This window comes from Ambystoma mexicanum, chromosome 9 (assembly GCF_040938575.1).
Source record: "Ambystoma mexicanum isolate Mex_15411 chromosome 9, UKY_AmexF1_1, whole genome shotgun sequence".
Taxonomy (NCBI): domain Eukaryota; kingdom Metazoa; phylum Chordata; class Amphibia; order Caudata; family Ambystomatidae; genus Ambystoma; species Ambystoma mexicanum.
Window position 1 is genome coordinate 595,339,057 of NC_090931.1, and position 18,820 is coordinate 595,357,876.

General features: G+C 44.9%; 1 protein-coding gene across 2 annotated transcripts in view; it reads right to left on the reverse strand.

The window, feature by feature from the left end:
• The window catches only part of TTC19 (tetratricopeptide repeat domain 19), a 437,088-nt gene that overhangs the window by 102,132 nt on the left and 316,136 nt on the right, over positions 1-18,820 (reverse strand). For both annotated transcript variants that reach the window (XM_069615226.1, XM_069615225.1), the window contains exons 6-7: positions 17,648-17,709; positions 16,543-16,637 (exon numbers count right to left, since the gene is read on the reverse strand). In XM_069615226.1, the coding sequence (XP_069471327.1) occupies positions 16,543-16,637; positions 17,648-17,709 (157 nt within the window). The remainder of the gene's footprint in view (positions 1-16,542; positions 16,638-17,647; positions 17,710-18,820) is intronic.

Genomic DNA, 18,820 nt, shown 5'->3' on the forward strand with positions numbered 1-18,820 from the left:
GGTTCAAGAACCTATAGCCAGAAGATTGGACTTAAAAGGACAAACTTAATGCCTGAGTTTACTGCGTCTGCAAAGAAGGATAGGACAAAGTGTAGCCAGGAGCATGTGTAGCACCAGTGGCCTGACCAGTTTCCTCTGTCTTTAAAACCTCAAGATTTTCAGACAACAGTCCCAAGCTTCCATAGGCCAGATTTTAGGCTGCTAAGGACATGGATGTGGGGTTGAGTGAAGAACCAGCCCCCTTTCGTGAGAGGCAGTCCTGAATTCCAAATAGGGGAAGCATGGGCCTGCACAGGAGGCTGAACGTTTTGTCTGCTACCAGAGAACACTACTGACTCCCATTCGTATAAAGTTTGGTTCCTCCTTCTGTAGTAATCTGCCTGAATAGATGCTGTGCCCCCCCATCTTGAACTGTATGAATTTGAACATGGATGCCTTTACTGGGTCTTGTAATATAGAATGTACCTTATGCACATTGGCACTTTCAGTAGATATTTATTGCGGACTTTTGTCTTCTATAAACAGAATGATCCAACTAAATGTGTGATGTTTATGTGATGACTGTCTTTGTCTGTTGCATACTTTCAGGAATATTATGACCACATGGATGACCCTTCCTGCTTTCCCTCCACCTCCCGCCTCCCAACCCGCACACCGTCCCAGATTGGCTGTTTGGCCCGTGTTGTTTGGGTCTAACGACCCGCGTTTGGCTTGCTAGTTTACTTTCCATTGCAAGCAGGTGAGTGCTGCGCCCCTGACCCCCACTGCCCAAGAATTACAATTTGTACATGTTCAGCCCCCCTAGGCCGTGTGTGCCTGCTCCCCGGTTCTCTTCCTGCTTTCCCTCCACCTCCCGCCTCCCAGCCCGCCCACCATCCCCGATTGGCTGTTTGGGTCTAGCGACCCGCGTTTGGCTTGCTAGTTTATTTTCAATTACAAGCATTTGAGTGCTGCACCCCTGACCCCCACTGCCCAAACATTGTCATTTGTACGTTTTCAGACCCCCTAGGCCCTGTGTGCCTGCTCATCGGTTCCCTTCATGCTTTCCCGCAACCTCCCGCCTCCCAGCCCGCCCTCCGTATCTGATTGGTCCTCCACCCAGGTCATAACTGACCTCTCCAGGGCAGCCCTCTGCCCGTGCAGACCCTGCGGCAAAGGGCCCCAGGCAAAGGGTGGCTCTGAATTGTGTCTGCAGGTGTCAGCAGGAGAAGCCAGGGGCCAGTCGTCAACCAGCAGCAATGAACAAGGTAGGAGAGGCCAGGGTGTGGAGCAGAGCAATCACTCTATTCTGGAAGCCCCGCAACACAACAAATCTACACACTTTGGAACAATACTGTGATTATTAGCTTGTACCTCTAAAATGGTACTGTGATTATTAGACTGCGGCGCACCTCTAGCAGTGTGTAGGCTTGTACTCAAATTACATTGTCAGGCCAAGGCTCTGGCTGTGTTTAGGCTTATACGCAAATTGCACTGTAAAGACACTCAAATCTAGCTGTGTGTAGGCTTGTACTCAACTCTGTTTAGACTAACTTGACACACATCTAGAGGGGACCAGACCGTGATAGTATTGTATGAACCCACCACCAAATACCGCAGAGAACGACAGACAGCTACCAAACTGAGTCCTAGACCACCCAACAACCTTACGCCCAGTTCCTCCCAACCCCACCGGACAGCGCTCCTTAGGATACATACCCAACCCCACCTGAAAAACAGAACACCAAAAAGCACCCAAGCTCACCGACACCAGAAGAAACACCATTACTACCCTAGCACAAGACATTACAGTCGATCACTTGACCTGTTATCTCTGCATTGAGCACCAAAATGCCGCGGACCAGGAATGAGCACCGAGAAAGAGCACAAGAACATGCCACAATGGACATGGACACTCAAACCCAACTTACCCAGCAGTAATAGCCACAAATGCAGGAAACACCCTGCCAAAAAGCAATATGATCAGAACAAACTTTGAAAGAGAAAAATCACACCATACCTCGCAACAACCCCAGAACCTGGGTACCCCAACGACACCAAGACATCGAGCCATGCAAAGAATCGCCCGAGACAGCCAGAAAAAAGACGGGAACACCCAAGAAGAGTGTGGGAAGACTCCGACCCCATCACCCCACAAGAACAGAAGTCCACCACCAACAACCACGGCACACCAGACAAAACGACAAAGTACTAATAAACAGCCCAACCATTAACCTAATGGATCGATTCAATGAAGAAGAAGCCTTCGCTAATCTTCAACCAATCAACATGCATAGGGAAGCACCGCTATTGAACAGCCAAGCTTTCAATCTAGCAGACCGCTTCAATGAAGATGCAGCCCTCGCTGATCCTCACCCTCATCCAATCAACACTAATACAGATGCACCGCAACCGAACAACTGCAAACCAAAACAAGGAACAACCAATAAGCAAAAAAACACCAAAATGAACCACTGCAATCTAATCAATGCAATGTCAATGTCCAAACATGCCACCAAAATATACGATCTCCTTCGCGACGGAGGGATCAACATCCTATTTGTAACAGAAACATGGCTAGACGACAACTACAAGATCACCCTCAACAACTGCCTGTCTGAAAACTTCAAATGCGTCCAAGGAAACAGAAAAACCAAAAGAGTGGGATGATAGGGGAGCTGGGACTGGCAATCATCCACAAGGAACACCTGGACATCAAATTGGAAGACCCACTAAACATCTTTAAATGCGAATCCTTAATCATACGTCTATCATTAAACCCCAAAACAAACCTGAAATTCATACTGATATACAGACCACCAACCTACAATGCAACCTTTGCAGACGTCCTCATGGAAGCAATCACCATCCTAGCAATCGAACACAATTACCTAATCGTCCTCGGAGACTTCAACATCTGATTCGAAGAAGAAACCACAACCACACAAAAATCTGTAACCAGCCAACTAGCAGCAATGAATCTACAAGGAGCAACCCACTCAGCAGGACATACCCTTGATGCAATCTTCACGAACAAAGAACTCCTTACTACGGCATCCCCAATTCAAATTCTCTGGAGCGACCACCTCATCTTTCCCTTCGTAATCAAAATTACCACTCCAGTAAATAGGCAACTAGACAAACCACTGATCACCATGAAAAGAAACTGGAGAGCCGTCAAAAACTCCAACCTAACTGACCTCCTAGAGCTCAGCAAACCGCAACTAACATTTATGGAAGAAGCTGACCTGGACAAAAAAATAGCCCTGCGCCACAAGGGGATTGTAACAACTATCGACAACATCGCCAAAGAAAAACCTTTCACTCCTTCTCTTAAGAGAGCAATGGCAAATGGTTCACCCCACTACTCAGTACCATGAAAAGAAAAAAACAAAGACTAGAACTAGATTGGAGAATACAAAACGACACTGCAAAGAAGCTGAATTCCTGCAACATAACCATGCTTACAAAAAGAAATGCAGAGGAAATACTACGACAACCGAATCTTCAAAGCACCAGACACCCAAAAAGAACTCTTCAAAATCATAAATGAAATAAAAAATCCACCTGGATGGAACAATACACCAATTCCTTCGACAAAACTATGCAATGACCTAGCAGACCACTTCAAAAACAGAATCATCAGCATCCAACGAACCATACAAAGCAGACCACCCGATCATACTACGGCCCCCACCTATCCTCAGGAGGAACATCCAAACAAACTACAAAGCTTTGCCGAAATATCAGTGGAGACTTTCGTCAAACTGGTAAATCAAAGCAACAACTCAGGTTCTCCTGAGGACCCCTGCCCCCCAGACATATACAAATCAATTCTTAAACAAGGAACTCCCATGGAATATCACAGGAACGTCCTCAACCTTTCAATCACAACAGGGAATGTGCCAAAAGCCTTCAAATCAGTGTACATCAGGCCACTACTCAAAGATACAGCGGGAACAATAGAGAACCTCTCCAACTACAGATCAATCGCTAACATCCCGTACACAGCCAAGCTGCTTGAAACGTACATATACAAAATGACCCAAGAATTCATAGAAGAGCACTGCCTACTAGACCAGGCACAAGTTGGTTTCAGACCAACAAGAGGAACAGAATCATCTCTCCTCTCAATATGGGATGAACTAAAAATAAACGCAGACTTGCAGACAGTACTGCCTTGATACTCCTAGACCTATTGCCAGCTTTGAACAAAGTTAACCACGACATCCTCATAAAGAGACTAGAAGGACTCTGAATAACAGACACTGCCCTACTGTGAATCAGATCCTTCCTAACAAATAGAATGGAACCATGTGGATGAAACTTTTCATATTCGACCGGAGAGACCCCACATGTGGAGTACCACAAGGATCATCCTTCTCTCCGCTATTATTCAACATCTACCTATCAATACTAATCAAAATCATCAAAGCCCACTGCCTCACCTTCTACAACTACGTCGACGACACACACATCATCTTCAAAATACAAGACACTCCAGAAATGAACTCAATGCTAGAAAACTGCCTTTGTGATGTATTGAACTCTAACTACCTGAAAATCAATCCAGGCAAAACAGAAATAATGATTGTCACAAAAAAATTGAGGAGAAAACCACTTCATCCGTTGGCCAAGGGAACTCGGGACAACCCCAGCACCGTCGCTGACTGTAAAAAACCTCAGGGTCCTGATGGACAATAATCTCACCCTAGAGCCACAAGTAAACGCTCTACTCAAGAAATGCTTCTTTCTCCTGCGAGCGGCAAAAGGGATCCTACCGTACCTATCATTTGCCAACAAAACAACCACCATCATCGCTCTCGTCATGTCCAGAGCAGACTATGCCAGTAGCCTATACTTGGGTATGGTTGAACGACTTCTTAAAGAAAACTACAACGCATACAAAATGCGTCAGCAAGATTGCTTCTCCAACTACCCCGGAGAGAACACATCCCACCTGTGCTAAAAAAAAAAAACACATTGGCTACCAATAAACAACAAATAAAATTCAAAACAATATGCATTGTGCACAGAACAGTACAAAACAAGGCGCCGAGTTCCTGAGAGACAAACTACGCCTACATCAATCAACAATAACGCCCAGATCAAGCAACGACATCCGCCTGGAACCGAATCCCTACAATAAAAAAACTTGCAGGATCCTTGTTTTCTCACCAGGCACAGAAAACTTGGAACGACCTACCAAAGAACATACGCAACACAAGAAGCCACCTACTTTTCAGGAAACTATTCAAAACCTGGATCTTCACTTCACAACTAGAAGACCGCCCACAGGGACACACACAACTAAAACAATGAGGAATGAAGAGCCAGACCCCGATTCACACTATGCAACCGACTGGGAAAAGATTCCAAGGAAGACACTCTACGACTTACCTAATTACTAACCGAGATATAACTATGATAGGACACTAAAGAACAAATACATAGTTAGACCAAGACGGAAGAACTAGGACGAATTCATCAACAGCACTCTGGCCCTAATCCACTCCCAAGCTCCAACAGACCCTTGTCACGATAGATAGCAAGGGAATAGGTAACACCCTTCCCTCAGCTCTGAAACCAGAGGGTGAGGAATAGACACACCCAATCACATTATACAAAGCTCATTAGGATACAGCTGGGACTGCACCCACCGCACCATCACACACAAGCATCAACCAAACAATAGATTTAAGGAAAACACTCCAGGACAGACCGAACGACTACCTTAGAGATAGCCATGATAGGAGGACACTAAAGACTGAATACAGAGGCTGACCAAGATGGAAGTACTAGGACGATCCATCAATAGCACCCTGGCCCTGAACTACACCAAGCTCCAACAGACCATTGTCACAATACATAGCAAGGGAATAGGGAGCTCCCAACCTCAGCTCCCACACCAGAGGGATAGAATTAGACATACCCAATCACACTATACAATGCTCATTAGGATACAGCTCGGACCGCACCGCACCTTCACACACTACAGTCAGACGGCCAATAAGAAATCAGCAATAACTCCACCCACAGGAATACAACTCAAAAGGAACAAGAAGTATTAGAACAAGGATACAGACCCCAATAACCCTACTCTCAAATCTCTGCATACCCAACCCACCCAAAACTCACAGAACCATCTCTCACCCAGCAATCCGCACACACTTCACCACACTGCATCAACAACATACAAACAGCACACAAGGTCTCGCCCGGTCCGATACTCGCACCAAAGCTCAGCGCACGGTGTATACCGAACTGAAGCCGCCAACAGCACACCATTTCTCCCACTCTCCTACTCCAACTCCACCCGACTAACCCTACCTCCTCCTTGTTTACAGATCTGCCAGAGCGCCTGGGGACCAATTCTGTTGGTGACGGTGCGCTATATAAGTACCTTTAACATAACATAACTTATCCAGTCCCAAACCCCTTCTTCTGTTGCCATTCCCCGATAGGTACTGAGTTTTTCTTGGTTGGCTTCTTGGATATGACATCAATGATGTTTGGTCATATCTATGTTGGAAGGAAAACCCTGAGGTTCTAACTGCTCCATATCTACTTCCCAGACGGAGCGAAAAGGACATTATTTCTGAACAAAGACAGTGCTCTTGTTGTGTGCGTATTGACCGTATAAGAGTGTGGTCTACCTGCTTTCCAAATTAATACTGTGCATCCAATTCCATGTTTATTATCTTTACCTGTACTGTGTATACTTCATTCAGCTTTGCCTCCTTAAAATTACCCCCTTGCCGTTTGTTATTAGTTATATATGAAATTGTTTGTTTATTCACTCTTGTAGCCATTAAAAACCAATAAAAATGATTCATAAAAAATAAAAAAAAAATAAAAAAAGAATGACACCATTGCCAAGTTGGCCGATACCCAATCCGCAATGTCACTTGCTGCATTGATGTTGTGTGTCAAAAATGTCACCCTCTCTAATTATATTCCTGGCCATTTGGTACTAAATTTCATGATTGTGAGGTGCAGTGAATCAAACCTTATTACCAAAAGCATCCAATTTCATTATCTCAACATCTTGAGTGTTCGTTAAGGTATGTGCTAGGTGGGACGTGTGTCTGCGCCACCGTTACAGGCATGACCGTGTCCAGCTTGATGTGACCTCTCAAACGGAGTGGAAATTAGCATGAAGCCTCGCATTTTTTTACCTGGCCTTGACGTTGTTGGTGTGAGTGGGGTCTTCATTCGGTGTTTGTGCCGGTTTACCATATTTTATTCAGAGACTGGATTGCCGCAGTGATCCTTCTCCGCTTCTCTCTTTTTTTAAAAAGAGGAGTGTATTATTGTCTTCAGTAGGAAGAAATAGTAACCTGCAGATCAAAAAATGACTGCTGCCTTTACAATCATGCCATGAATGGCCTCAATATCATTTTTGTGCAGAACTTTCCAACTTGGCTGGCAGAATCCTGACAGACTTGTCATCAGAAGAGGCAGCTAGACCCATGGTGAAGTAAAGAAGTAATGTTCTTTGACTATCTTTCAATTTTATTGTGGGAAGGTACTGCAAAGGTCCTGCAGATGTCAAAGTCCTCAGGATAATGGTTGGTGTACAGGCAAGAGATACACTCCACATATGGACATAATGAGGATGATGGCCTACAAAAAACCTACATCCACGTACAGCTATAGTAATAACAAAGTACACCCAGTCTGACAACACTGAATTATGTTAAGCATGTGAGTCTATGGTATGTTTGGTTATCATCTATGAATTATACATTGCTGGAGAAGGGAGGTTTGTCTGGGTAACGAATTTGGGATATGGACTTGAGATGATGGAAAGCAGCACAATAATGCATGCAGCCTTGCAGCTGCCTCTATTTTAAATGTATTTACCTGGTTTATGTTTCTTATTGAAATAATCTTTGCTTAAATCTGTGTATGATTTTAATATTAAGGGTTGCCAGTTTAGTTCATGTGCTTTTCATGTGTCCCGTGTAAGAGGACTGTGATCCTGGCTGCCTTCATGATGCATAGTCTCTGTGGCTGATGGGAAGTCCCACATGGTGTACACCATAGTGGTTTGGCAACAGATACACTAGATGTCCTACTGCTCATGATACAGGTTGAGATGAACAAGTTACTTACCCCTGGAAACGTTCTTTCGGCTGGATGTTCCTCCCACGTATTCCTCATCTTTGATATCTCCAATATCCAGCTTCAGCTGCTTCGGGATAAAAGAATAAAAACAATTTCGACAGAGGGCGCTGTGTGTCGATGCGGTCGACTCGATGTCCCTCGAAGGCCTCTGTCTCGAAGATGATGTTATCAAAGGTATATATAGAACGTGCAGCGCCCAGTGGCTTCAGTTCTGTTTTTTCATGTCATTCTTACAGTAGAACTACCAGCATTAATGTGGTTTAGACCATATTAGACTCTGAACGAGCATAAACTGCAATAACATGGAAATTCTACTGAAGGGTAGGCTGGGAGGGGCAATGAGGATAACGTGGGACGAACATCCAGTCGAAAGAACGTTACCAGGGGTAAGTAACTTGTTCTTCGAATGGTTTGTGTCCTCCCACATATTAATCATCTTTGATAGACTCTCAAAGCAGTATTCGTTTTGGCGGAGGGAGTAAGAATTTTGTCATCAGGGGTTGTTGTGAACCAAATAAAGGACTGCTTTCCCAAAGCTTCCATCCTGACTTTGGTGGAATCAAGGCAGTAACGCTTTGTACAAGTGTGAATGGCGGACCAAGTGGCTGCCTCACAAATTTTATTGGAACATCTCTTTGCAGAGCAGAAGAAGTAGGCATGTCCCTAGTGGAATGGGCTTTCAAGCCTTCTGGGGATCTTTACTGGCCAGCCTAAAACATTCAGTAATAGCTAAAATAATCCATCTGGACAAGGTTTGTTTAGTTACAGCCTGTCCAAGTCTATGACCTGTGTATCCTATAAACAGTTGGTCATCTAAACAAAACTTTAATATCCTTGAAATGAAGAAACTCAGAGCCCTTCGTGGGTCGAGTCTTTAGCCTCTCCTCTTCGTTGCCAGGATGAGGTGGAGGGTAAAAAGTAGGTAATACTATATTTTATCCCAAATGAAAATACATCATCTTAGGTAGGAATGAAGGTTTGACCTTAAGGATGACCCTTGTCCTTATGAAAGACCTTAAAAGGGCTGATGTTAACGCTACTAATAAGATGGTTTTGAATGCTGGTAGTCTTAAGGGACATGAATGGAGTGGTTCAAATGGTGCACACATGAAAAGCTTTAAAACAAGATTTAGGTCCCAAACCGGAACCAGAAAAGGAGACGAGGGAACACATTAGTGAGTCCCTTTAGAAATTGTATCACCAAAGGAATTTAAAAATATGACGTTTCCTCAGATGAGCGCTTGAAGATGGAAAGCACTGCTAAATAACCGTTAATGGTTCCAACCTGGAGCCCCAGCTTGGCCAAATGCAGCAGAAAAGGTAACACCTCTGGCGTTTTGCATAGAAAAGGATCCACATTCTTGTCCCTGCACCAACTGCAGAATTTGCTCCAATGTCATCAGTACAAAGACTTCGTTGCTGGCCTTCCGGCCAAAAGCAAGATCTTCATTTCGTCATCCGGGAGGTCCCAATCCTTGTACCTCAGCCTCTCAGAAACCATGCGTGAAGGCCGGAGTGTCTTGACCTCTGGATGGAGAACCCGACCCTCCTCTCGCAAGAGAAGGTCCTCTCTTTGTGGAAGACGTATTGGAGGGTCAGATGGACATGTCCAGAAGGTCCGGGTACCACGTCCTCCTGGTCCAATCCAGGGCAATTAGGATCATGATTTCCCGAACTTTCTCAATCTCCTCAGGTGATGAATGACAGGGACTGGAGGAAATGCGTACAGGAGTCGAAACAACCAGTCCACTATGAAAGTGTCTCCTAGAGCTCCTCTTGGGGGAATTTCCCTGGAGCAGTACAGTTCAGACTTCCTGTTGACACTGGTCGCGAACAGATCCACTTGAGGGGTTCCCCAAAGGGTGAAGATCTCTTGAAGGACTTCCTGAGCTAGTTCCCACTCGTGGGAGACTGTGTTCTACCTGCTCAGAGCATCCGCCGCCGTGTTCTACTCTCCGGCTAGATGAACTGATAGAGAGATTCCTTATTGTATTGCCCAGTACCAGAGTTGCATTGCCTCTCTGCACACTGGTAGTGACCCTACACCTCCTCTCATGTTGAGGTAGTACATGGCCACTGTGTTGTCTGTCATTATCAGGACATTCTTTCCCTGTGCAGAAGGCAGAAAAGCCTTCAGCCCAAGTCTGATTGCTCTCAGCTCCAAAAGATTGATGTGAAGTTTGGACTCGAATGGAGACCAATGACCGCTGATTAGATCGTTAGTGTGAACTCCCCACCCCGTGAGTGAGGCGTCCCGTCACTATTGTTATCTCTGGCCATGGTTGCCAAAAAAAGTTCTCCCTTCAGGACGTTGTCCTCGCAGGCCCAACACAGGAGATTCTGTGCGACCCTGTTTGGAACCTGAAGTAGGTCCGACATGCTGACCGAGAATTGAGACCATTGTGTCCTGAGAGCACATTGAAGGGATCTCATTCTCAGGTGAGCCTGTGGCAAGGGAAAATGCACAATGCCATGAGTCCGAGCAACCTCAAGAAGCCGAAGCCAGGAGACCCTGAGCACTATGAAATTTGATGAACATCTGCAGAATGTCTTGAGCCCTCACCTCAGGTGGCATGGTCTTTCAAAAGGATGTATCCAGTACAGCCCGATGAACTGGAGCTTTTGAGATGGTATCATTTCTTACAATTCTTGTAATTTAGAGAGAAGCCCATTCTGTGGAGAGAGTGGCAGGTCACGCTAAAATGACCCAGTACCTGTTCGGGAGAACACGCTCTGATCAGCCAATCATCCAGTTAGGGGTAGACGTGAATCCCCCCCTCTCCTGAGACTTGCTGCCACCACCGCCAACAGTTTGGTGAAAACCCTTGGGGTGGAGGTCAGCCCGAACGGCAGAACTCAAAACTGATTATGAGAACCGCATACGGCGAACCTCAGGTACTTTCTGTGCTTGAGATGGATTGGCACATGAAAATAAGCATCCTGAAGGTCCAATGATACCATCCAGTCCTGGAGCTGGAGGGCCTGAAGGATCTGAGAAGTGTGACCATCTTGAACTTGTCTTTCCTAAGGAACTTGTTCAAGTATCTCAAGTCCAAGTTGGGTCTTAGTCTTCCGTCCTTCTTGGGGGATCAGGAAATATGGAGAGTACCATCCTTTGTTCCTCTCTGTTACAGGTAGTGGCTCTATAGCACCTTTCTATGGAACCGTTAAAGAATGGCTTCCTGGATGATAATTCTGAGACCTCTGAACGAAGGGGAGGCAGTAACTTTGGGCTAAGGTTTCTAATGCCCAAGCATCAGAAGTAATACCCTGCCATTCTTTCAGATGCTGAGACAGTCTGCCTCCCACCGGGGTGACGTGAGTCAGGACCTCAGAGAGATTTTGAGGCGGCTGAAACAGTGGCTGATGGTAAAGATGCTGCTGCTTGGGTGGGCTTTGCAAATCTCCCTCGTCCACCATGAGGGAATCTTCTTTGACCAGCCATTCCTCTCGATCTTCCAACTGAGAAGTAGTCGCGAAAGGATCTACCCCTCCAAGACGCTCCACTGTGGTGGCTATAAGCCTGAGGCTGCCTAATAGCGGCACCTAGAGACTTGGCTACCACCTTCGAGGTCTTCAGCTTCTAAAGGCTTTCGTCAGCCTTGCTGCCAAAACGATGAGACCCGTCAAAAGGCATATTAAGGAGTCTAGACTGCATGTCCAGTGCAAATCCAGACTTCCCCAACCATGCACATCTGCGTATCACTGTGCTTGCCGCCATGGCTCTACTGATACGGTAAGCAGAATCCAAACCTGACTGTAAAGACTCACACATGGCCTCTTTGTTATCTTTTACAATGGCCAAGAAACCGTCTCTTTCTTCCCCTTTGGGAATATGTTCAGCCGCCATGGATGCACAGTCCCATAGGGTGTAGGTGAATTTTGCAAGTGCACATGTGGAGTTGGCTGATTTGAGAGCCATGCTGCAGGCAGAAAAGACTTTCCTTGACCATGCGTCTATACGCTTATCTCGATCCGGTGGAACGGTCGAATAGGCAGCCTGCTTGGCGGTAGCGGTTGCTGCTTGCACCACCAGGCTTTCTGGGGAAGGATGTTTAGACAAGAAGCTGGGGTCACTACTTGACACCCTATATTTTTCTGTCAAATTTTGATTGACTGCCAGACTTGATTCCAGTGCTTCCCTGTTTGCACTTACTCTCTTTTGCAGAGTGACAATGAAAAGGTAGGATAGGATCCCTTTGAGGACCTTTGTCCAGGATATCTGTGAGGTCATCTTGTCCGAACAGGAGGGCAGGCCTGCTCCAACCCTTAAAATCAGTGACCCCGACCATTAATTGTCTGTAAAATGCATCTGCATGATCATCCGGTTCTGGCTTGCCAAAATCCAACTCTGGTGCGGTGGCCACCCCACTGGCTGTTTCTAAATTATCACGCAGGTCCTGCAATGTAGATTCCTCAGATATAAAGCTATAAGGGACATTAGGAGTGCAATATTGCAATCCAAAAGGTGGCTCATTGTCATCTGAAGGCTAATTGTCTTCATAAATGGATGTGATCGAATAAAAAAAATCCTTTCTAGGCAATGACGTGAAGGATTTCTGAATTACTGGTAAAGGCGTCAATGGCTTCGATGGTTTCCAGCCAGACGCCGATGAGTCGTCAATACGCTTGCATCAATGTCTTCGATAAAGACGTCTTGGGTATCAATGGCACTGATGGCGTCAACTCTATTCTCAAATCGGTTCTGAATCACAGAAAGGGATGAACAGACTTCTTGCTCTGTGAGCATTCACATATATGCAAAAAGAAAGTCCGATATTTAAATGGGTGTCACTAAACACTCTTCCCACATCAAGTGGAATCAAATATCACAACATTTTATTAAGATTCAATACATTAAAACAATCATAAAAATGATCATAGTACATAAAACACATCACCATGTTAAAACAACACAAGTAGAAACACCATGGGTGAGTAATATTACAATAGTTTCTTTAGGATCACACACTGTGTGTACATATCCCACTCTGATTCCTATGCCTCACTACTTTTGGCTTATTTCCTATTAGTGTAATACAAACAACCCGACTTGTACAAGTTTCTGTCCATGATATACAGTCATGTGGGACATTCTTCAGGGGAAATTGTCTTGTGCCAGAATCAAAAACCTTCTTTTATAGGGGAGAACCCCGTTAATTGAAAAAAATGGACACCCTATTAGTATCTGATCTCAAAGTATCAATCTCTATTGATATGAAACTATACCCTCATCCCTCAAAGGGTAATTTGGTATGTTTATGAAATTACATACCTCTCTTCCCATCACAAAATCATGGGCCTGTTCTGATATCCGCAATAGATTCCCAATTTCTTCAGGAATTCTTGCGTTTCCTTATTCTCTCTTCTCTACGATGGTATAAAATTTGAGGCAAAATTAATAAGGGGACAACTGCATATTCCCCATTATATTCACTTAGCAAATCTCAAAACTAATCGAGGTAAAGCTTACCTATTTCATTATAAGATTATAATGAAAAAGTGGATCGATATCTGCGTCCCATGTCCATATTTCCAAAGGGACTCTCACATATGAAGGTGAGCCCCAAAACTCCACTTCCTTCTCAGGGTCAAAACTCTGGAGACATTAAGACGTATAAAGCCCCTATTTAGAACCACCTCTCAACTATAATTGTAAAGGGAAATACCCCCCCCACGTCCCTTTATAGGATATTCCCCACTTACTTGGAAGGATTCTCATTTCCTAATACACACGGTAGAAGCTGCTCCTGATACTCGTGGTCAAAGTTTCTCCTGTTATACTACAGGAAACGGCAGATTTGTGTGAAATCCGCGGATTAGAAACGTCCCCGCGATGCGTCATGACGTCACCACGCACCCACGGCACGTGATGACGTCACGACGCTGGGCAAAAGTCACGCCAGGCCTGTGTAACTCTGGGACTTGTTGGTCAAAACACGTTTACATGTTTCAAAAAAATCTCTACAAGGGCCAATATACATTGCTCTCCCTCTTTTGAAAGTGAGGCAAGGAACTCCATTAGTCCTCAAAAGTAAGGATCCACCTGTTTTAAGTAGAAATACCGGATGTTACTCTACCCCAAAGGCGGCGTTAAGCTACCCCATCTACACACAATGCCTCTCAATGTTGATTAATTCGAAAACAAATTTGTTGGCAAAACAATTACTGAAAGAAAATATCCATGGATGTTCAGTTTTGTTTTCGAATTGAAACATGTAAACGTGTTTTGACCTACAAGTCCCAGAGTTACACAGGCCTGGCGTGACTTTTGTCCGTGTTACGTTTTTTGCGCTGCGTCGTGACGTCTTCACGTGCCGTGGGTGCGTGGTGACGTCATGACGCATCGCAGGGATTTCACACAAATCTGCGGTTTCCTGTAGTATAACAGGAGAAACTTTGACCACGAGTATCAGGAGCAGCTTCTACTGTGTGTATTAGGAAATGAGAATCCTTCCAAGTAAGTGGGGAATATCCTATAAAGGGACGTGGGGGGTATTTCCCTTTACAATTATAGTTGAGAGGTGGTTCTAAATAGGGACTTTATACGTCTTAATTTCTCCACAGAGTTTTGACCCTGAGAAGGAAGTGGAGTTTTGGGGCACACCTTCATATGTGAGAGTCCCTTTGGAAATATTTACATGGGACGCAGATATCGATCCACTTTTTCATTATAATCTTATAATGAAATAGGTAAGCTTTACCTAGATTAGTTTTACGAGATTTGCTAAGTGAATATAATGGGGAATATGCAGTTGTCCCCTTATTAATTTTATACCATTGTAGAGAAGAGAGAATAAGGAAATGCAAGAATTCCTGAAGAAATTGGGAATCTATTGCGGATATCAGAACAGGCCCATGATTTTGTGATGGGAAGAGAGGTATGTAATTTCATAAACATACCAAATTACCCTTTGAGGGACGAGGGTATAGTTTCATATCAATAGAGATTGATACTTTGAGATCAGATACTAATAGGGTGTCCATTTGTTTCAATTAACAGGGTTCTCCCCTATAAAAGAAGGTTTTTGATTCTGGCACAAGACAATTTCCCCTGAAGAATGTCCCACATGACTGTATATCATGGACAGAAACTTGTACAAGTCGGGTTGTTTGTATTACACTAATAGGAAATAAGCCAAAAGTAGTGAGGCATAGGAATCAGAGTGTGATATGTACACACAGTGTGTGATCCTAAAGAAACTATTGTAATATTACTCACCCATGGTGTTTCTACTTGTGTTGTTTTAACATGGTGATGTGTTTTATGTACTATGATCATTTTTATGATTGTTTTATGAAATGTATTGATTCTTAATAACTTTTTGTGATATTTGATTCCACTTGATGTGGGAAGATTGTTTAGTGACACCCATTTAAATATCTGACTTTTTTTTTGCATATATAACTGATGGTGTCAACGGCACCACTGGCATCGATTACTTCGACATCGACTTGTCCGTGAAGGTCTTCGATGGCTTGAAGGATTCTTCAATGACTTTGCATCGTGTCGAGGCCTCGACGGCTCTCAATGAGATTTTGGCCTTCATCCCGGGCTCGAGTGTGTGCAGGTTTTGGCTCGAGCCCTTTCCTTACCGGCTTCAGAAGGCGTGGTAGGAGCATGGCCAACTTGATTCCACGGTTTCTGGCTCTTGAAAATGTTTAGCATTTCCAGCCGGAATGATTCAGATTCAGCCGGAGTAGAGGCCTTAGTGGGGGCAAGCTATGCTCCTCTCTGGAGAAGTGTCAGACGAGGAAAACGAAATAGGTCATTTATGATGCCTTTTCTTCGATTTCCTTAACTACGAGTGGTGAGAGCCACTCCGTGACCTGGACCTTATACTCTTTTTCCATCATCGGAAGAATGCTTTAGCGACAGGGTAGTCAAAGGGGATTTGTTTGGGGAGTATACCTATCGCCAATCTCCCTTTATGCTCCTTCAGAGTTTTTCCGGTCATCGACTGACACTTCTGACAGGTCGAGGTCTTGTGCTCCACACAGAGACACCACAAGCCCATGCGATGTGGGTTCGCCAAAGACATTTTTGCGTTGCAGTCTTGCCATTTTTTAAACCCGGTCTTCGGGGTTGTCGGAGCCGAAGACGAAGACCATATTGACAATTTTTTGAAGAAATATATGAAGTTCACAAAGCTAAAGCTTACTCGGAAAAACAAAACCAAATCCAACGGGCACTGCGCATTCTATATATACCTTCGATGACATCATCTCCCAGAGGGAGGCCCTCGAGGGCCACTGAGTCGACCGCATCGACTCACACAGCGCCCTCTGCCAAATTTTTCTTCCAAACCAGCTGAAGCTGGATATTGGAGATATCAAAGATGAGGAATACGTGGGAGGACACAATCCATTCGAAATCCTATTTCAGTTTCTGACTCAATTGTGTAAAATTATAATCACTTTGCGAGTGCCCACCTGTCAGCACCTCCTCTGGTAAATGCTTCTGCTTCTCAGTTTTCTCCTCCAGGGTCAGAATACAAAACTCGTAGCCAGCGAAAGCTAGGTCATGCCTGTGAGAAAGGAAAGGTGAACTGAGGCGAGTAGACTATCGGAAGAGACAGCTACAAAGCATCAGACATTGCAACATTCCAGATATTTCACTGCATTTTATGTTTTTTTATAGGGGGGTCACGCCCCCAAACACCTTGTTCCCCTCCTCTCCTTCACCCTACTCCTCAGCCACTATTTCTATTCCCCCTGACCCACTGCATCCCAAAATAAATACCACTGAGAAATGCTGTGAAATGCCCTGCAGGTACAAGGCTGCAGTGTTTTGTGGAATACCAGCTAGGGATGTACAGGAAAGCAGCAACAGTGAGTAAGCCACTGTTTCTGAAGGACTGCAGGGAAGACATGGTGAGATATGGCTAGTAAGTAGGAAGGGACACAATACCTTCTCTTATCTCAGTATACCAGCATGTCTAAGGAAAACAGAATGGGAACAGGTCAATCAGACAGCAGTAAAGAGTAAAGGGGTGCACTTCTGGCTGTTCCTAGAGAGGCCATTTTTTTCTCCAGTTGGTGGAAGACTATGTTGTTAAATCACGATGTACAAAGAGAGTTAAGCATATAGTAACTATAGTGTCCCTACTCTATGATAACCTAGAAGCTTGCTTAAATGAAATCAAGGAGAATTGAACACCATGAGAGGAAGCTTGAGCTATTAATACGTAATGATCTCAGTTATTTTTAGAACTGCCAACCATCTGATGCTCTTGGCTTTTATTTTCACTTGTTTAGACTGACCGCCAAACTTGCCCCCTCCTGTCATATGATGTCATCCAACAGAGATAGAAAGTGTAAGGTAATTCAAATAGGCATGGAAATCTCCATATTCAGAGACCTCACTGAGACCACGAAGCGGTCAGCATGTCATGAATAAACTTACAAGAGCAGACTGGACAATCGGGTGTTGCTTATTTTCTGTCAGATTTTATGAATAGAAACTCAGACTTCAACATGGCAGTTCTTATAACTTATCCATCTGAGGACTTGATACAATGTGAACACTGATGCACACCTTTTCTGAGCAGCGTAGATACTGGCCAACTTGAGAGATATTTCTATAAACGCGTTGTCATCCTGATGGGGGAAAGCAATATTCTGATTAGAACAAATATATGAAACAAGTTCCATTGAGAAAACAAAACTGATGGATTCTCCATCATGGGTTCATCATAAACATGAGAGTGAATACAGACCACATTTACATTTTAAAAAATCAGTTTTATGGTAAGCAAATAATACATAAGACATTTATTTAAATACTGGTCTCTTGTTTTAATTTTTAAAACTTAATAATAATAATAATATGAGCAGGTTCTAATTTTACCTCATGGTTAAAGTTTCAAGCTACCAGCCAGGCATAAAAAGTCTCTTGCCCGCCAAGTTGTTACCATGCACAGAGCACACCATTTCTTACTTGCCAACGGTCTATTATCACTCGCCAATGGCTATTAGTAAGTGCACATCTATATGTCTGCTCTACTTGCTTTTATCCCTACAGTAAAAAGGAAAATGACAGGGCACTCGCGAGCCAGTGACCAAGATGTCTGCCGGATTCTGAGCTTTGTGACAAAACCCGAGTTGGTAGAGGGCCTTATGGTACTGGAGCCCTGAAAAGTGCTGCCCGAGCTGCCTGGCTATTACCCGAAGCATTGCTGCAACTGGTGATGGGGGCCGCGGCTCTGGCTGGTGGAGCAGGGCTCAACCGCATGTGTCCACTCCCCCCAGTCCCCTCGGCTGGCGGTGTGGGAGCCTGGCGTGCTGCGACCCGGGCTACATGAGAAGGGGCAGCGGGCCGCTGTGCGCATCTGATCCTGAAGGAGTCAGCCGGTGGGGGATCTGCCGGGAGTGTGCGCTGCTGTGGGTATGGAGTCAGGGACCGCATGGAGGCAGGCTCCGACCCGCAACTGTTGGAGTGAGGCTGGTTGCCGCCTCGGCGGGCGAAGACAATCACGGCTGTGGCCGCTCTCTGAGGGGGTGAGGCGGCCTCCTGTGGCAGGGGGCATGCTCTACCCTCTGCTATGGAAGCTGCTGCCTGCTCAGGAGTGGATTAGACTGGCAGGAAGGAGGGCCCCTCCGCCCTAGGGACCACAGCAGTGTTGGTGTTCCCTGGAGTCGGCTTCTTGCTGTTATACAGATTTTCCGACAGAACAGCCCTCGTGCTGGAGCAGGTGGAAGGGGCAGGCCC